This window comes from Salmo salar, chromosome ssa01 (assembly GCF_905237065.1).
Source record: "Salmo salar chromosome ssa01, Ssal_v3.1, whole genome shotgun sequence".
Classification (NCBI taxonomy): domain Eukaryota; kingdom Metazoa; phylum Chordata; class Actinopteri; order Salmoniformes; family Salmonidae; genus Salmo; species Salmo salar.
In genome coordinates, this window is record NC_059442.1 from 59547928 (window position 1) to 59563936 (window position 16009).

Genomic DNA, 16009 nt, shown 5'->3' on the forward strand with positions numbered 1-16009 from the left:
TTTTTTTAATAATAATGACAATTACAATAATACTGAATGAACACTTATTTTAACTTAATATAATACATAAATAAAATCAATTTAGCCTCAAATAAATAATGAAACATGTTCAATTTGGTTCAAATAATGCAAAAACAAAAGTGTTGGGGAAGAAAGTAAAAGTGCAATATGTGCCATGTGAAAAAGCTAACGTTTAAGTTCCTTGCTCAGAACATGAGAACATATGAAAGCTGGTGGTTCCATTTAACATGAGTCTTCAATATTCCCAGGTAAGAAGTTTTAGGTTGTAGTTATTATAGGAATTATAGGACTATTTCTCTCTATACGATTTGTATTTCATATACCTTTGACTATTGGATGTTCTTATAGGCACTTTAGCATTGCCAGTGTAACAGTATAGCTTCCGCCCTCTCCTTGCACCTACCTGGGCTTGAACCAGGAACACATCGACAACAGCCACCTACCCATCGCTCTACAAAAGCTGCGGCCCTTACAGAGCAAGGGGAACAACTACTCCAAGTCTCAGAGCAAGTGACGTCACCGATTGAAACGCTATTAGCGCACACCCAGCTAACTAGCTAGCCATTTCACATCGGTTACACCAGCCTAATCTCGGGAGTTGATAGGCTTGAAGTCATAAACAGCTCAATGCTTGAAGCACAGCGAAGAGCTGCTGGCAAACGCACGAAAGTGCTGTTTGAATGAATTCTTACGAGCCTGCTGCTGCCTACCAGTCAGACTGCTCCATCAAATCATACACTTAATTATAACATAATAACACACAGAAATACGAGCCTTTGGTCATTAATATGGTCGAATCCGGAAACTATCATTTCGAAAACAAAACGTTTATTCTTTCAGTGAAATACGGGACCATTCCGTATTTTATCTAACGGGTGGCATCCCTAAGTCTAAATATTCCTGTTACATTGTACAACCTTCAATGTTATGTCATAATTATGTACATTTCAGGCAAATGAATTACGGTCTTTGTTAGGAATAAATGGACTTCACACAGTTCGCAACGAGCCAAGCGGCCCAAACTGCTGCATATACCCTGACTGCTTGCACGGAATGCAAGAGAAGTGACACAATTTCCATAGTTATAAGAAATTCATGTTAGCAGGCAATATTAACTAAATATGCAGGTTTAAAAATACACTACTCAAAAAAATAAAAGGGAACACTTAAACAACACAATGTAACTCCAAGTCAATCACACTTCTGTGAAACCAAACTGTCCACTTAGGAAGCAACACTGATTGACAATAAATTTCACATGCTGTTGTGCAAATGGAATAGACAACAGGTGGAAATTATAGGCAATTAGCAAGACACCCCCAATAAAGGAGTGGTTCTGCAGGTGGTGACCACAGACCACTTCTCAGTTCCTATGCTTCCTGGCTGATGTTTTGGTCACCTTTGAATGCTGGCGGTGCTTTCACTCTAGTGGTAGCATGAGACGGAGTCTACAACCCACACAAGTGGCTCAGGTAGTGCAGCTCATCCAGGATGGCACATCAATGCGAGCTGTGGCAAGAAGGTTTGCTGTGTCTGTCAGCGTAGTGTCCAGAGCATGGAGGCGCTACCAGGAGACAGGCCAGTACATCAGGAGACGTGGAGGAGGCCGTAGGAGGGCAACAACCCAGCAGCAGGACCGCTACCTCCGCCTTTGTGCAAGGAGGAGCACTGCCAGAGCCCTGCAAAATGACCCCCAGCAGGCCACAAATGTGCATGTGTCTGCTCAAACGGTCAGAAACAGACTCCATGAGGGTGGTATGAGGGCCCGACGTCCACAGGTGGGGGTTGTGCTTACAGCCCAACACCGTGCAGGACGTTTGGCATTTGCCAGAGAACACCAAGATTGGCAAATTCGCCACTGGCGCCCTGTGCTCTTCACAGGTGAAAGCAGGTTCACACTGAGCACATGTGACAGACGTGACAGAGTCTGGAGACGCCGTGGAGAACGTTCTGCCGCCTGCAACATCCTCCAGCATGTCCGGTTTGGCGGTGGGTCAGTCATGGTGTGGGGTGGCATTTCTTTGGGGGGCCGCACAGCCCTCCATGTGCTCGCCAGAGGTAGCCTGACTGCCATTAGGTACCGAGATGAGATCCTCAGACCCCTTGTGAGACCATATGCTGGTGCGGTTGGCCCTGGGTTCCTCCTAATGCAAGACAATGCTAGACCTCATGTGGCTGGAGTGTGTCAGCAGTTCCTGCAAGAGGAAGGCATTGATGCTATGGACTGGCCCGCCCGTTCCCCAGACCTGAATCCAATTGAGCACATCTGGGACATCATGTCTCGCTCCATCCACCAATGCCACGTTGCACCACAGACTGTCCAGGAGTTGGCGGATGCTTTAGTCCAGGTCTGGGAGGAGATCCCTCAGGAGACCATCCGCCACCTCATCAGGAGCATGCCCAGGCGTTGTAGGGAGGTCATACAGGCGCGTGGAGGCCACACACACTACTGAGCCTCATTTTGAAGGACATTACAAAGTTGGATCAGCCTGTAGTGTGGTTTTCCACTTTAATTTTGAGTGTGACTCCAAATCCAGACCTCCATGGGTTGATAAATTGGATTTCCATTGATTATTTTTGTGTGATTTTGTTGTCAGCACATTCAACTATGTAAAGAAAAAATTATTTTATAAGATTATTTCATTCATTCAGATCTAGGATGTGTTATTTTAGTGTTCCTTTTATTTTTTGGAGCAGTGTATATACTTGTGTATTGATTTTAAGAAAGGCATTAATGTTTATGGTTGGGTACACATTGGTGCAACGACAGTGCTAAATCATCACCCGTTTGGCGAAGTAGGCTGTGATTCGATGAGAAATTAACAGGCACCTCATCGATTATATGCAATGCAGGACACGCTAGATAAACTAGTAATATCATCAACCATGTGTAGTTACCTAGTGTTAAGATTGATTGTTTTTTATAAGATAAGTTTAATGCTAGCTAGCAACTTACCTTGGCTTCTTGCTGTCCTCGCGTAACAGGTAGTCAGCCTGCCACACAGGCTCCTCGTGGAGTGCAATGTAAGGCAGGTGGTTAGAGCGTTGGACTAGTAACCGGAAGGTTGCAAAAACGAATCCCCGAGCTGATAAGGTAAAAATCTGTCGTTCTGCCCCTGAACAAGGCAGTTAACCCACCGTTCCTAGGCCATCATTGAAAATAAGAATGTGTTTTTAACTGACTTGCCTAGTTAAATAAAGGTGTAAAAAATAAATAAAATAGGCCACAATCGGTGTCCAAAAATACCAATTGCCGATTGTTATGAAAACTTGAAATCGGCCCTAATTAATCGGCCATTCCGATTAATCAGTCGACCTCTACTCAGGAGGCTGAAGAAATTTGTCTTGTCACCAAAAACTTTTACAGATGCACAATCGAGAGCATCCTTTTGGGCTTTATCACCGCCTGGTACGGCAACTGCTCCGCCCACAACCGTAAGGCTCTCCAGAGGGTAGTGACGTCTGCACAATGCATCACCGGGGGCAAACTACCTGCCCTCCAGGACACCTACACCACCCGATGTCACAGAAAGGCCAAAAAGATCATCAAGGACAACAACCACCCGAGCCACTGCCCGAGCCACTGCCTGTTCACCCCGCTATCATCCAGAAGGCGAGGTCAGTACAGGTGCATCAAAGCGGGGACCGGGAGACTGAAAAACAGCTTCTATCTCAAGGCCATCAGACTGTTAAACAGCCATCACTAACATTGATTGGCTGCTGCCAACATACCGACTCAAATCTCTAGCCACTTTAATAATAAAAAATTGGATGTAATGAATGTATCACTAGTCACTTTAAACAATACCACCCTACATTACTCATCTCATATGTATATACTGTACTCTATACCATCTACTGCATCTTGCCTATGCCGTTCGGCCATCGCTCATCCATATATGTATATGTACATATTCTTATTCATTCATTCCTTTACACACTTGTGTGTATAAGGTAGTTGTTGTCAAATTGTTAGATATTACTGCACGGTCGGAACTAGAAGCACAAGCATTTCGCTATACTCGCATTAACATCTGCTAACCATGTGTATGTGACCAATAGAATTTGATTTGGATAGACATTTTGGAACAGAGCATAAGGTAACCACTCCATCTGGTATGAATAATAATAAAAAATAAATAACAGTCCACACTCAAAAGCGATTACTCTAATTTGTTAAACATTTTGGAGTTTAGGCTAGACCAATTATGTACTGAAAGGCATCTTAAAATCAGTTTAGTTTTTTGTTTTTCTGCCATGCGTAATATACTGTAGGTTATATATTGTATAACGGCAGAGTCATAATTCGGGTTTTTATTTCGTGCTTGGGCTCATAAGCCTCTGCGGATGCATAAAGCACTAATATGCCTATGTGTGTTTTGAATTAATCATCACCTTAGAAAGCACTGTTCCATTTCATTGTGTTTCGATACCATTTGCATTGATGTCAGAGTGGTTAGAGGGACAATAGAGCCCTGAGTACCAGGCCATTAGGCCATTAGCAAGTTCGGTACTACTAAAGCATGCCTAGAGTGCATAAGAGGAGATTACCATGACTCAACAGTCACATGGAATTTTACTGCGGTCATGACTGTCGGTGAGGTGGTAACACAGTCACCGCAACAGCCCTTGCCCAGTGTAGAAGTGGGTGCGTTTTAGGAAGGGAGAGGAGACTAGTGAAGGGATACATCACCTACCCGAGACAAAGGGCTGCTTTTTAAGGCGCCATCTAACACGGAACCCAAACCAGCTACGCTCTGTAAATGCGCTCTCAGCTGCATTTATGCTCGTGCATAAATGTATTTTGTCCCCCCCACACCAAATGCGATCACGACACGCAGGTTAAAATATTAAAACAAACTCTGAACCAATTATATTAATTTGGGGACAGGTCGAAAAGCATTAAACATTTATGGCAATTTAGCTAGCTAGCTTGCACTTGCTAGCTAATTTGTCCTATTTAGCTAGCTTGCAGTTGCTAGCTAATTTGTCTTGGGATATAAACATTGAGTTGATATTTTACCTGAAATGCACAAGGTCCTCTACTCCGCCAATTAATCCAAACATAAAATTGTCAACCAAATCGTTTCTAGTCATCTCTCCTCCTCCACTTTTTCTTGTCTTGAAAAAAGTCTTCTCTCTTCTTATATTGCGATTGGCAACTTTCATAAATTAGGTGCATTACCGGCACGGACCTCGTTCGTCTTTCAGTCACCCACATGGGTGTAACCAATGAGGAGATGGCATGTTGGTAGCTGCTTCTATAAACCAATGAGGAGATGGGTGAGGCAGGACTTGCAGTGCGATCTGCGTGAGAAATAGAACTGACTTCTATTTTAGCCCTTGGCAACGCATACGCTCGTTGGAGCGCATTTCCTTTCTGTGGCTAGAGAATAAAAGGCCTTGATCATTTATGAAGAGCAGGCTTGGACACCTAGCTTAGATACTAGTGACAAATGCAATGTTAAGATCTAGTCCAGACATCTTAGGTCCTTTTAATACTGATGTAATAAAAGTGGTTTTCACCATAAGATATATCCTAACCTGTCAAGTAGCTCAAACCAGGCTAGAATACACACAGTGGGTGGCCTACCTAATGATTCTGCATAAAAAGTGCTGAACATACTGTATGTTACATAAAGTATATAGCATCCCCTGTGCAGGAAAGCTGTGGAGACCGCAGACACAAACTGTGAGTACTGCTGAACTACTAATAATAATCAATAGCATTTTATTATTATGGTCTCATAGGCCTGTTTGGACCATAACGCTAACCACATACAACATGGGAAGGGTTGACTTGATGTGTAGAATTCTATTATTTTATATATTCTCTGATAAAAAGGGGGATTGCTGTAATGCATAGGGAAATATCACCCCCCTCTCCCATATTACCAAGAATGCGTCATCCTACCTGCTACATTCAACGAGGGTGACCCTAAGCCGACCCTCAACCAATCCTGAGTCCTGAACAGAGAGGTCCAAGTCACAAGCAGAGGAGCCAATGGAAGGTTGCACTTGGAACGGGAAGAAGGGTTTGTATCTGGAAAAACACAAAAGGGTAGACAATGAGTAAATTATTATACATTTGTTGTATACTGTTAGTGATTTCAGTGCGACTATAACTGCTGAGGGATTCTACACTTGAAAAAAACTTGGGGCCTAACTGAAAACAAAAGTCAGATTTTAGCAGTGTTTGACAATCGAAGCACAGGCCTCTGGCTTTTCCATTGGGGGTAACATCTACGTTTCAGATGATGATCTGCTGTTAGCCCAGAGCAACAGATTAACAGACACAATCGTTAAGCATTTCTGCTTTGTCATCATCCTCAGGATTGTCTCTCTTAATTGACAGAAATACAGGCTCAGTGATACAACTAGAGACAACCAACAGTCTAAAACACATGCTAAAGCTGCTATTGACGGCTTCTTCACGACACCTACACACAAACAAAGCCACACAGTATAGGACTACAGATATAAAAGGCACAAAACTAAAAAATGCACTGAATCAATGTGTGTAATAAATTAGTGTAATATGTTACATTGTAATTACAAGAATAATTACACAGTAATAAGGGCACTTCCTTGCTCAGAGAATCAATGGGTTGGAAAAGGGAATGAAGAAGACAATGAGAAGAAGAGATGAAGTAGAAAGAGAAATAAGGAGAAAATAAACATTTCAGGAAATAAAAGGAGAGATTGAGAGGATTTGGAGTTGAAAAATGAAGGAGGGTTGATGTAGAGATGAGGAGGACGATGGTGAGATGAGAGGAAAAGTAGGGGAAAGATGGAGAACAGATAGATAAGAAATGTTGGAGATGCTATAGGAGCGTCTACAGGAGCCCCACGGTTCCAGTTGGCTGGCAGGCAGGCAGGAAAGGCAGGAGGAAATCCATGTCCTGCTGGGATCAGATTATCTAACAAATCCTGGTTGTTTCGTGCTCTCGCTCCACAGCAGGAAGGCTGACCTCAACCAATGCGGAGCTGAGAAAGACTCACAGCTTGGCTCTCAGGCTCGCCCTAGCTCACACTCTTCTACTCACACACTGACCCACTCTCCGAACATGATGTTCTCCTGCCGCTGTTGCTCGCTCACCCTCTCTCCCTGACCATACACACAGACACCCTCACAAAGAATGGGTTCATTGTAATTAGGTAATAAAAAGCATGAGCTGGCGCCCACCCAAATAGTTATTTGAGGTGCTGACTAACAGTGAGTAAACTGTATGCTATTAAAATAAGAGTCTCACACTCCATATACAAGCTTCCAGTAATTTATTGGATACAGCACCAACTGTGCACAACAGTGACGCAGAAACCAAATAAATTACTGGGAGCTTGTATATAGAGTGTGCGACTCTCTTTACTCATTGTAACTAAGAACATCATGTTGTTTGGGGCCACAAGTATGCCTTTATTTTTGGCCTCTGATGCTATGTCTAGCCTGAAGCCCCTTGCATTCTAAACCAGATAAGAATTTGTGTAACTGTTCATAATAATCTAACATGGAAGATGTGAGATAGCCAAACAATAGACATATTGAATAGAAAAAAAGTTAAACTCATTCTAGTTCTGTGAGCCTAACTCATCTCCAAAAATCAAACCAAGGAAACTTAAATCTCTATAAGCATGTTAAATGTGCAACTAGAGGGAAAGAAAATTCTAGACCACCTTTAATCCACACACAGAGATGAGAACAAAGCTCTCACTCACCTTCCATTTGGCAAATCTGACCATAATTGTATCCTCCTGATTCCTGCTTACAAGCAAAAATTAAAGCAGGAAGCACCAGTGACTCAGTCTATAAAATATTGTGGTCAGATGAAGCAGATGCTAAGCTACAGGACTGTTTTGCTAGCACAGACTGGAATATATGTTTTGGGATTCTTCCGATGGCATTGACGAGTACACCATATCAGTCACTGGCTTTATCAATAAGTGCATCGAGGACATCGTCCCCACAGTGACTGTACGTACATACCCCAAACAGAAGCCATGGATTATAGGCAACATTCACACTAAGCTAAAAAGTAGAGGAGCGGGATTCTAACCCAGAAGCTTATAAGAAATCCTGCTATGCCCTCCGACGAACCACCAAGCAGGCAAAGTGTCAATACAGGACTAAGATCGACTCATACTATACTGGCTCCGACGCTCATCGGATGTGGCAGGGCTCGCAAACTATTACAGACTACAAAGGGAAGCACAGCCGAGAGCTGCCCAGTGACGCGAGCCTACCAGACGAGCTAAATAACTTCTATGCTCGCATCGAGGCAAATGACGCTGAAACTTGCATGAGAGCATCAGCTGTTCCGGACGACTGTGTGATCACGCTCTCCGCAGCCGATGCGAGTAAGACCTTTAAACAGGTCAACATTCACAAGGCCACAGGGCCAGACGGATTACCAGGACGTGTACTCCGAGCATGCGCTGACCAACTGGCAAATGTCTTCACTGACATTTTCAAACTCTCCCTGGCCGAGTCTGTAATATCAACATGTTTCAAACAGGCCACCATAGTCCCTGTACCCAAGAACACTAAGGTAACCTGCCTAAATGACTACCGACCCGTAGCACTCACGTCAGTAGCCATGAAGTGCTTTGAAAGACTGGTCATGGCTCACACCACCACCATTAGCTCAGACACCCTAGACCCACTCCAATTTGCAAACCGCACCAACAGATCCACAGATGATGCAATCTCTATTGCACTCCACACTGCCCTTTCACACCTGGACAAAAGGAACACTTGTGAGAATGCTGTTCATTGACTACAGCTCAGCATTCAACACCATAGTGCCCTCAAAGCTCATCACGAAGCTAAGGACCCTGGGACTAAACACCTCCCTCTGCAACAGAATCCTGGACTTCCTGAAAGGCCACCCCCAGGTGGTAAGGGCAGGTAACAATATCTGCCACGCTGATCCTCAACACAGGGGCCCCTCAGGGGTGCGTGCTCAGTCCCCTCCTGTACTCCCTGTTCACTCACTCATTGGGGCGGCAGCGTAGCCTAGTGGTTAGAGCGTTGGAATAGTAACCGAAAGGTTGCAAGATCGAATCCCCGAGCTGACAAGGTACAAATCTGTCGTTCTGCCCCTAAACAAGGCAGTTACCCCACTAGGCCGTCATTGAAAATAAGAATGTGTTTTTAACTGACTTGCCTAGTTAAATAAAGAAAAAATAAAAAAATGACTGCACGGCCAGGCACAACTGCAACACAATCATTAAGTTTGCTGATTTACATTTACATTTGACACAACAGTGGTTGGCCTGATCACCGACAACAATGAGACCTGACCGTGTGGTGCAAGAACAACAACCTCTCCCTCAATGTGTTTGGCCCTGTCCGGGGGTATCGTCGGATGGGGCCACAGTGTCTCCCGATACCTTCTGTCTCAGCCTCCAGTATTTATGCTGCAATAGTTTGTGTGTCGGGGGCTAGGGTCAGTCTGTTATATCTGGAGTGTTTATATTGTCTTAGCCACTGTCCTGTGTGAATTTAAGTATGCCCTCTCTAATTCTCTCTCTCACTGTCTCCCTCCCTCTTGGAGGACCAGAGCCCTAGGACCATGCCTCAGGACTACGCCTCAGGACGACCTGGCCTGATGACTCCTTGGTGTCGCCAGTACACCTAGTCGTGACGCTGCTCAAGTTTCAACTGTTCTGCCTGCGGCTATGGAACCCTGACCTGTTCACTGGACGTGCTACCTTGTCCCAGACCTGCTATTTTCAACTCTCTAGAGACAGCAGGTGCGGTAGAGATTCTCTGAATGATCGGCTATGAAAAGCCAACTGACATTTACTCCTGAGGTGCTGACCTGTTGCACCCTCTACAACCACTGTGATTATTATTATTTGACCCTGCTGGTCATCTATGAACATTTGAACATCTTGGCCATGTTCTGCTATAATCTCCACCCGGCACAGCCAGAAGAGGACTGGCCACCCCTCATAGCCTGGTTCCTCTCTAGGTTTCTTCCTAGGTTCCTGCCTTTCTAGAGAGTTTTTCCTAACCACTGTGCTTCTACACCTGCATTGCTTGCTGTTTGGGGTTTTAGGCTGGGTTTCTGTACAGCACTTTGTGAGATCAGCTGATGTAAAAAGGCTTTATAAATACATTTGATTGAATTTGATTGATTGTGGACTACAGGAAAAGGAAGTTCTGAGCACGCCCCCATTAACATTGACGGGGCTGTAGTGAAGCAGGTTGAGAGCTTCAAGTTCCTTGGCGTCCACATCACCAAACTAACATGGTCCAAGCACACCAGATAGTGAAGATGGCACGACAAAACCTTTTCCCCCTCAGGAGCCTGAAAAGATTTGACATGGGTCCCCAGATCCTCAAAAGGTTCTACAGCTGCACCATTGAGAGCATCTTGACCGGTTGCATCACCACCTGATATGGCAGGCGGTGATGCAACCATAAGGCGCTACAGAGGGTAGTGCGTATGGCCCATTACATCACCGGGGCCAAGATTCCTGCCATCCAGGACCTCTATACCAGGCGGTGTCAGAGGAAGACCCTAAAAATTGTCAAAGACTCCAGCCACCCTAGTCATAGACTGTTCTCTCTGCTACCACACGGCAAGCAGTACCGGAGTGCCAATTCTAGGTCCAAGAGACTTCTAAACAGCTTCTACCCCCAAGCCATAAGACTGACTGCTGAACAGTCTTTTTGGCGGGAGAGGGGGGGGGGGGATATTTTCTTAAAACTGCATTGTTGGTTAAGGGCTTGTAAGTAAGCATTTCACTGTAAGATCTACACCTGTTGTATTCGGCGCATGTGACAAATAACATTTGATTTGTTTTGAAATTGACAGCTAACACTGTGATCGTTTCTTATCTATCATTTTCCAAATTCAATATATTAAAATCCCATTTACCCTCTATGTTGACATTATGGCTGACTGGTCGATTGTTTGGTCGATAAATGTTTTTTTAGTTGAGCAGTGGCAAATAAAAGTGCCTTCGGGAAAGTAATTAGACCCTTTGACTGTTTTGTAACGTTACAGCCTTATTCTAAAATGGATTCAATAAAAACAATTCCATAGTAATCTACACACAATATCCCACAATGACAAAGCAAAAACTGTTTTTTTGAAATGTATTAAAAATGTAAAATACCTTATTTACCTAAGTATTTGCTATGACTCGAAATTGAGCTCAGGTGCATCCTGTTTCCATTGATCATCGTTGAGATGTCTCTACAACTTGATTGGAGTACACCTGTGGTAAATTCAATTGATTGGACATGATATGGTAAGGCACACACTTGTCGATATAAGGTCCCAAAGTTGACAGTACATGTCAGAGCAAAAACCAAGCCATAAGGTCAAAGGAATTGTCCGTAGAGCTCCGAGACAGGATTGTGTCGAGGCACAGATCTGGGGAAGGGTACCAAAACATCTGCAGCACTGAAGGTCCCCAAGAACACACTGGCCTCCAAGTTAGGAACCACCAAGACTCTTCCTAGAGCTGGCCGCCCAGCCTTACTGCGCAATTGGGGGAGAAGGGCCTTGGTCAGGGAGGTGACCAATAACCCACTGGTCACTGAAAGAGCTCTAGAATTCCTGTGTGGAGATGGGAGAACCTTCCAGAAGGACAACTATCTCTGCAGCACTCAGCCAGAAGAAGCCACTCCTCAGGAAAAGGCACGACAGCCTGTGTGGAGTTTGCCAAAAGGCACGTAAAGACTCTCAGACTATGAGAAACAAGATTCTCTGGTCAGATGAAGCTAAGATTGAACTCTTTGGCCTGAATGCCAAGCGTCACGTCTGGAGGATTTTTTTTTAACCTTTATTTAACTAGGCAAGTCAGTTAATAACTAATTCTTATTTACAATGACGGCCTACACCAGCCAAACCATGACAACGCTGGGCCTATGGGACTCCCAATCACGGCCGGTTGTGATACAGCCTGGATTTGAACCAGGCTGTCTGTAATGACGCCTTTAGCACTGAGATGCAGTGCCTTCGACCGCAGCGCCACTCGGGAGCCCAAACCTGGTAACATCCCTACGGTGAAGAACGTTGGTGGCAGCATCATGCTGTGGGGATGTTTTTCAACGGCAGGGACACTAGTCAGGATCAAGGCAAAGATGAACGAAGCATCTTTGGAGCAGGTTCTCAGAATGGAGTGACGGTTCACCTTCCAACAGGACAATGATCCTAAGCACACAGCCAAGACAACGCAGGAGTGGCTTCGGGACAAGTCTCTGTATATGTTTGAGTGGCCCAGCCAGAGCCCGGACTTGAACCCCATCGAACATCTCCGGAGACCTGAAAACAGCTGTGCAGTGACGCTCCCCATCCAACCTGACAGAGCTTGAGAGGATCCGCTGGGAAGAATGGGCAAAACTCCCCAAATACAGGTGTGCCAAGCTTGTTGCGTCATACCCAAGAAGACTCGAGGCTGTAATCACTGCCGAGGGTGCTTCAACAAAGTACTGAGTAAAGGGTCTGAATACTTACATAAATGTTATATTGCCTTTTTTTAAATGTATAGGAACCAGTTTTTACTTTGTCATTATGGGGTATTGTGTGGAGATTGATGAGAGAAAAAAAGAACAATTTAATCAATTTTAGAATAAGGCTATAACCTAGGCACTGAATATAAAATAATTCTGGTAGATGAGACACCCATCTGATTCACACCTGTCTGAGTGGACTAATCCATTGCGGAGGCCGCGGGGATGGCACACCAGTATCACCAGTAGTACCGTAATTTCCGGACTATAAGCCGCTACTTTTTTCCCACGCTTTGAACCTCGCGGCTTAAACAATGACGCGGCTAATATATGGATTTTTCCCGCTTTCAAATTAAAAAAAATAATTACAAAAAATATAAAAAATAAAACACATTCTGTGACGTGCTCAGTTTTTTGGCGGCATGAAGTTTTCATTAGACCAATGAAATTGCCGAACGGGTTAAGGTCAAACAACTTTTTTGTTTACTGTTTAGATTAAATCGAGCGCGCTCAAACTTCCCATCATTCTGATTACGGTAGTCATTTTGTCACCCTGATCATGGCAAAGACACGGAGAAATGCATATTATGCAGCTTTCAAGTTGAAGGTGATTGATCTGGCTGTTGGAAAAGGAAATAGAGCTGCTGCACGGGAGCTTGGTCTGGAGCAATGACTTTCTTGGTAGGCTACTGTTTACTGCTAATTTTGTATTTTTTTGTTACAAGTCGTGTTTCGTTAAAGCCTATTTATTTTTGTTACAAGCCGTGTTTCGTTAAAGCCTATTTATTTTTGTTACAAGCCGTGTTTCGTTAAAGCCTGTGTAAAGTTCATTTGTTTCAATGTACGGTAGGCACCTGCGGCTTATAGACATGTGCACGCTTATTTATGTTCAAAATCTTTTTTTATTTTTTTTTCAGTGGGTGCGGCTTATATTCAGGTGTGCTCAATAGTCCGGAAATTACGGTACATTTACTGTTAATTCCCATTATTTCTCATTTACAATGTTTGTTGGTTACGGTAATTTCTGTTAATGCATTTAATATATTATTATAATTATTATTACAGTCTTACCGTTGTCATTGTAGGAGTGGACACGTTGTTTACAGAGAACACACCCTAGGCTACACTTGTGAGAAAAAGGTTTTGGTTCATTCCATTTCTGAGTTTTTGTTTGGAGAACTCCTGTCAATCTTGACTAAGGACACACACCTGATTACGCATATAGAAGTAGGACGAGGCTACCAGGCCCACGCGCAAGTTTAGGCCTATTAGTGTGCCCATTTGATGATCTAATACTATTTTCTGATTGTCTTAACTCACCGACAAAGTCTGTTTTTACATCCATTGAGAATTACAACAGTTCCTCAATTTAGAATATTTGAAAAATCTTTCCAGCCCTCTCCCTTCGATAACCACTCAGCATGAAAGGGGGGGGGAGAGAAATGTAATGCTCTTATCCAGTGGAAACGTCATTAAAAAAAAAAACACCTCATGACCAAATAAGTATGTGGACACTTGCTCGTCAAACATTGTATTCTAAAATCATGGGCATTAATATGGAGTTTCTGCTATAACAGCCTCCACTCTTCTGGGAAGGAATTCCATTAGATGTTGGAACATTGCTGGGATTGCTTCCATTCAGCCACAAGAGCATTAGTGAGGTCGGCCACTGATGTTGGGCTATTAGGCCTGGCTCGCAGTCGGCGTTCCGATTCATCCCAAAGGTGTTCGATGGGGTTGAGGTTAGGGCTCTGTTCAGGTCAGTTAAGTTCATCCACTCCGATCGACAAAGCATTTCTATACGGACCTCGCTTTGTTTCATGCTGAAACAGGAAAGGGCCTTCCCCAAACTGTTCAAATTAAAAATCTAACTTTATTTGTCACATGTACCGAATACAACGTGTAGACTTTACCGTGAAATGCTTACTTAAAAACCCTTAACCAAAAGTGCAGTTCAAGAAGAAATATTTATCAAGTAGACTAAAATAAAAAGTAATAATAAAAAGTACAATAAGAATAACGAGGCTATATACAGGGGGCACCGGTAGCGAGTCAGTTTGCGGGAGTACAGGCCAGTTGAGGTAATCTGTACATTTAGGTAGGGGCGAAGTGACTACGCACAGGTAACAAACAACAGCGAGTAGCAGCAGTGTACAAAAGGAGGCGGGGGGGGGAATCAATGTAAATTTAATGAATTGTTCAGCAGTCTAATGGCTTGGGGGTAGAAGCTGTTGAGGAGCCTTTTGGTCCTAGACTTAGCGTTCCGGTACCGCTTGCTGTGCGGTAGCAGAGAAAACAGTCTATGACTTGGGTGACTGGAGTCTCTGACAATTTGATGCCGAGCAGTTGCCATACCAAGCGATGATGCAACCAGTCAAGATGCTCTTGATGGTGCAGCTGTAGAACTTTTTGAGGATCTGGAGACCCACGCCAAATCTTTTCAGTCTCCTGAAGGGGAAAAGGCGTTGTCGTGCCCTCTTCACAACTGTCTCGGTATGTTTGGACCATGATAGTTCGTTGGTGATGTGGAAACCAAGGAACTTGAAACTCTCGACCCGCTCCACTACAGCCCCGTCAATGTTAAATGGGGGCCTGTTTGGCCTGCCTTTTCCTGTAGTCCACGATCAGCTCCTTAGTCTTGCTCACACTGAGGGAGAGGTTGTTGTCCTGGCACCACACTGCCAGGTCTCTGACCTCCTCCCTATAGGCTGTCTCGTTGTTGGTGATCAGGCCTACCACTGCTGTGTCGTCAGCAAACTTAAAGTACACATCCCTGTGGGGCCCCAGTGTTTAGGATCAGCATGGCAGACGTGTTGTTGCCTACTCTTACCACATGGGGGTGGCCCGTCAGGAAGTCCAGGATTCAGTTGTAGAGGGAGGTGTTTAGTTCCAGAGTCCTTAGCTCCGTGATGAGCTTCGTGGGCACTATGGTGTTGAACGCTGAGCTGTAGTCAATGAAAAGCATTCTTACATAGGTGTTCCTTTTGTCCAGGTGAGAAAGGGCAGTGTGGAGTGCGATTGAGATTGCGTCATCTGTGGATCTGTTGGGGCGGTATGCGAATTGGAGTGGGTCTAGGGTGTCTGGGAGGATGCTGTTGACATGTGCCATGACCAGCCTTTCAAAACAGTTCATGGCTACCGACGTGAGTGCCACGGGGCGGTAATCATTTAGGCAGGTTACCTTCGCTACATTGGGCACAGGGACTATGGTGGTCTGCTTGAAACATGTAGATATTACAGACTCGGTCAGGGAGAGTTTGAAAATGTCAGTGAAGCCACTTGCCAGTTGGTCAGAGCATGCTCGGAGTACACGTCCTGGTAATCCGTCTGGCCCAGCGGCTTCGTGAATGTTGACCTGTTTAAAGGTTTTGTTCACGTCGGCAACCAAGAGCGTTATCACACAGTCATCCAGAACAGCTAGTGCTCTCGTACATGCTTCAGTGTTGCTTGCCTCGAAGCGAGCATAAAAGGCATTTAGCTTGTCTGGTAGGCTCGCGTCACTGGGCAGCTCTCGTCTGG

At 44.5% G+C, this 16009-nt stretch overlaps 1 protein-coding gene across 1 annotated transcript in view; it reads right to left on the bottom strand.

Moving 5' to 3' along the window:
• The window catches only part of LOC106606546 (PDZ domain-containing protein 8), a 77953-nt gene that overhangs the window by 38712 nt on the left and 23232 nt on the right, over positions 1 to 16009 (bottom strand). The window contains exon 2 of the mRNA XM_014202832.2: positions 5936 to 6064. Coding sequence (XP_014058307.2) covers positions 5936 to 6064 — 129 coding nt within the window. The remainder of the gene's footprint in view (positions 1 to 5935; positions 6065 to 16009) is intronic.